Below are 1,018 nucleotides of genomic sequence, written 5' to 3' on the forward strand. Positions count from 1 at the left end.
AAAAAGACAACTTAAGTTGGTGTTAAAAGCTATGGAAACCAAAAGATTACCAGATGAAAAATATTTCTGATGCACAATCTTATGCATCAGTTTTCCAGAGTCGCTTCAGTTTAGACATTCAGAGCAGAAAAATGTCGCCCATCAGTTCAAACTGTCATTCTGTAATCTCACCCAACTGGACTTATCTGTAATAGCTCTACTGTGAAACCTCTGAGATGCATCCTATCAGACACTTGTACCACCTCAACTGGCTCCATTCAGTGCAAGGGAGCAGCAGTTTTACACTGAACCTTGTCATAATTAATGGATTATTAGAGCGTCACGTTCAGGCTCTTCCTCCACTTCAGTGTTACAGAGGGGTGCAACCTCTGCAGATATGTTATTTATTGCCAATAACACCAACAAATTATTTTTTTTTGATGGTTTTAAGTGAACTGCAGCTGTTAACTGTCATTGTGTGTCTGTTTCGCAGGAGGTGCTGAAGGTTATGCGCAACATAGATGACCGTATAGTCCATGCCCTGAACACGACGGTCCCCACAGTCTCCTTCTCAGGCAAAGTGGATGCCACACAAACATGCAAACAGCTCTATGAATCTGTGAGTTTGACTGTCAAATTTAATGTGTGTCCTTTTGTCTGGACGGTGGCTGTAACAAATGGTAAAACCTTGAAAGTATCACTTCCTGGGTAATTTTGATATATTTGCTACATTTCTTGTCTCCCTTGTTTCCCACAGATGATGGCGGCCCATCTAAGTAGAGATAAGGCTATCAAGATCTGTATAGCCGAGACATCTGAGGTAGTCGGACAACTACGTGAAGAAAGAACAAAAGACAGCGAAAACCTGGCAATTATCAAACAGCTCAGAAAGGAGCAGACCAAAGTAAGTCCTGCTTCTAACACTAGAGGATGCCACATACCACACTACTACAAAGTAAGAGCCAACCGAGATGTGTCATGTTTGAAAGAAATGGGGATTTAGAGGGTACGATGGATCTAATTAAGGATGCTATCAAGT

General features: G+C 41.6%; 1 protein-coding gene across 1 annotated transcript; it reads left to right on the forward strand.

Annotated features, from left to right (window-relative positions):
* Positions 1 to 448: 448 nt before the first annotated feature.
* mix23 (mitochondrial matrix import factor 23) lies at positions 449 to 883 on the forward strand (the record flags this gene model as incomplete). The annotated part of the gene is made up of 2 exons (XM_020589558.1): positions 449 to 598; positions 737 to 883. Coding segments are annotated over exons 1-2 (258 nt in total), but the record flags the coding sequence as incomplete, so codon positions are not given.
* Between the last annotated feature and the right edge of the window lie 135 nt (positions 884 to 1,018).

The sequence above is a fragment of the Monopterus albus genome, unplaced genomic scaffold, assembly GCF_001952655.1.
Source record: "Monopterus albus unplaced genomic scaffold, M_albus_1.0 scaffold3843.1, whole genome shotgun sequence".
NCBI lineage: Eukaryota > Metazoa > Chordata > Actinopteri > Synbranchiformes > Synbranchidae > Monopterus > Monopterus albus.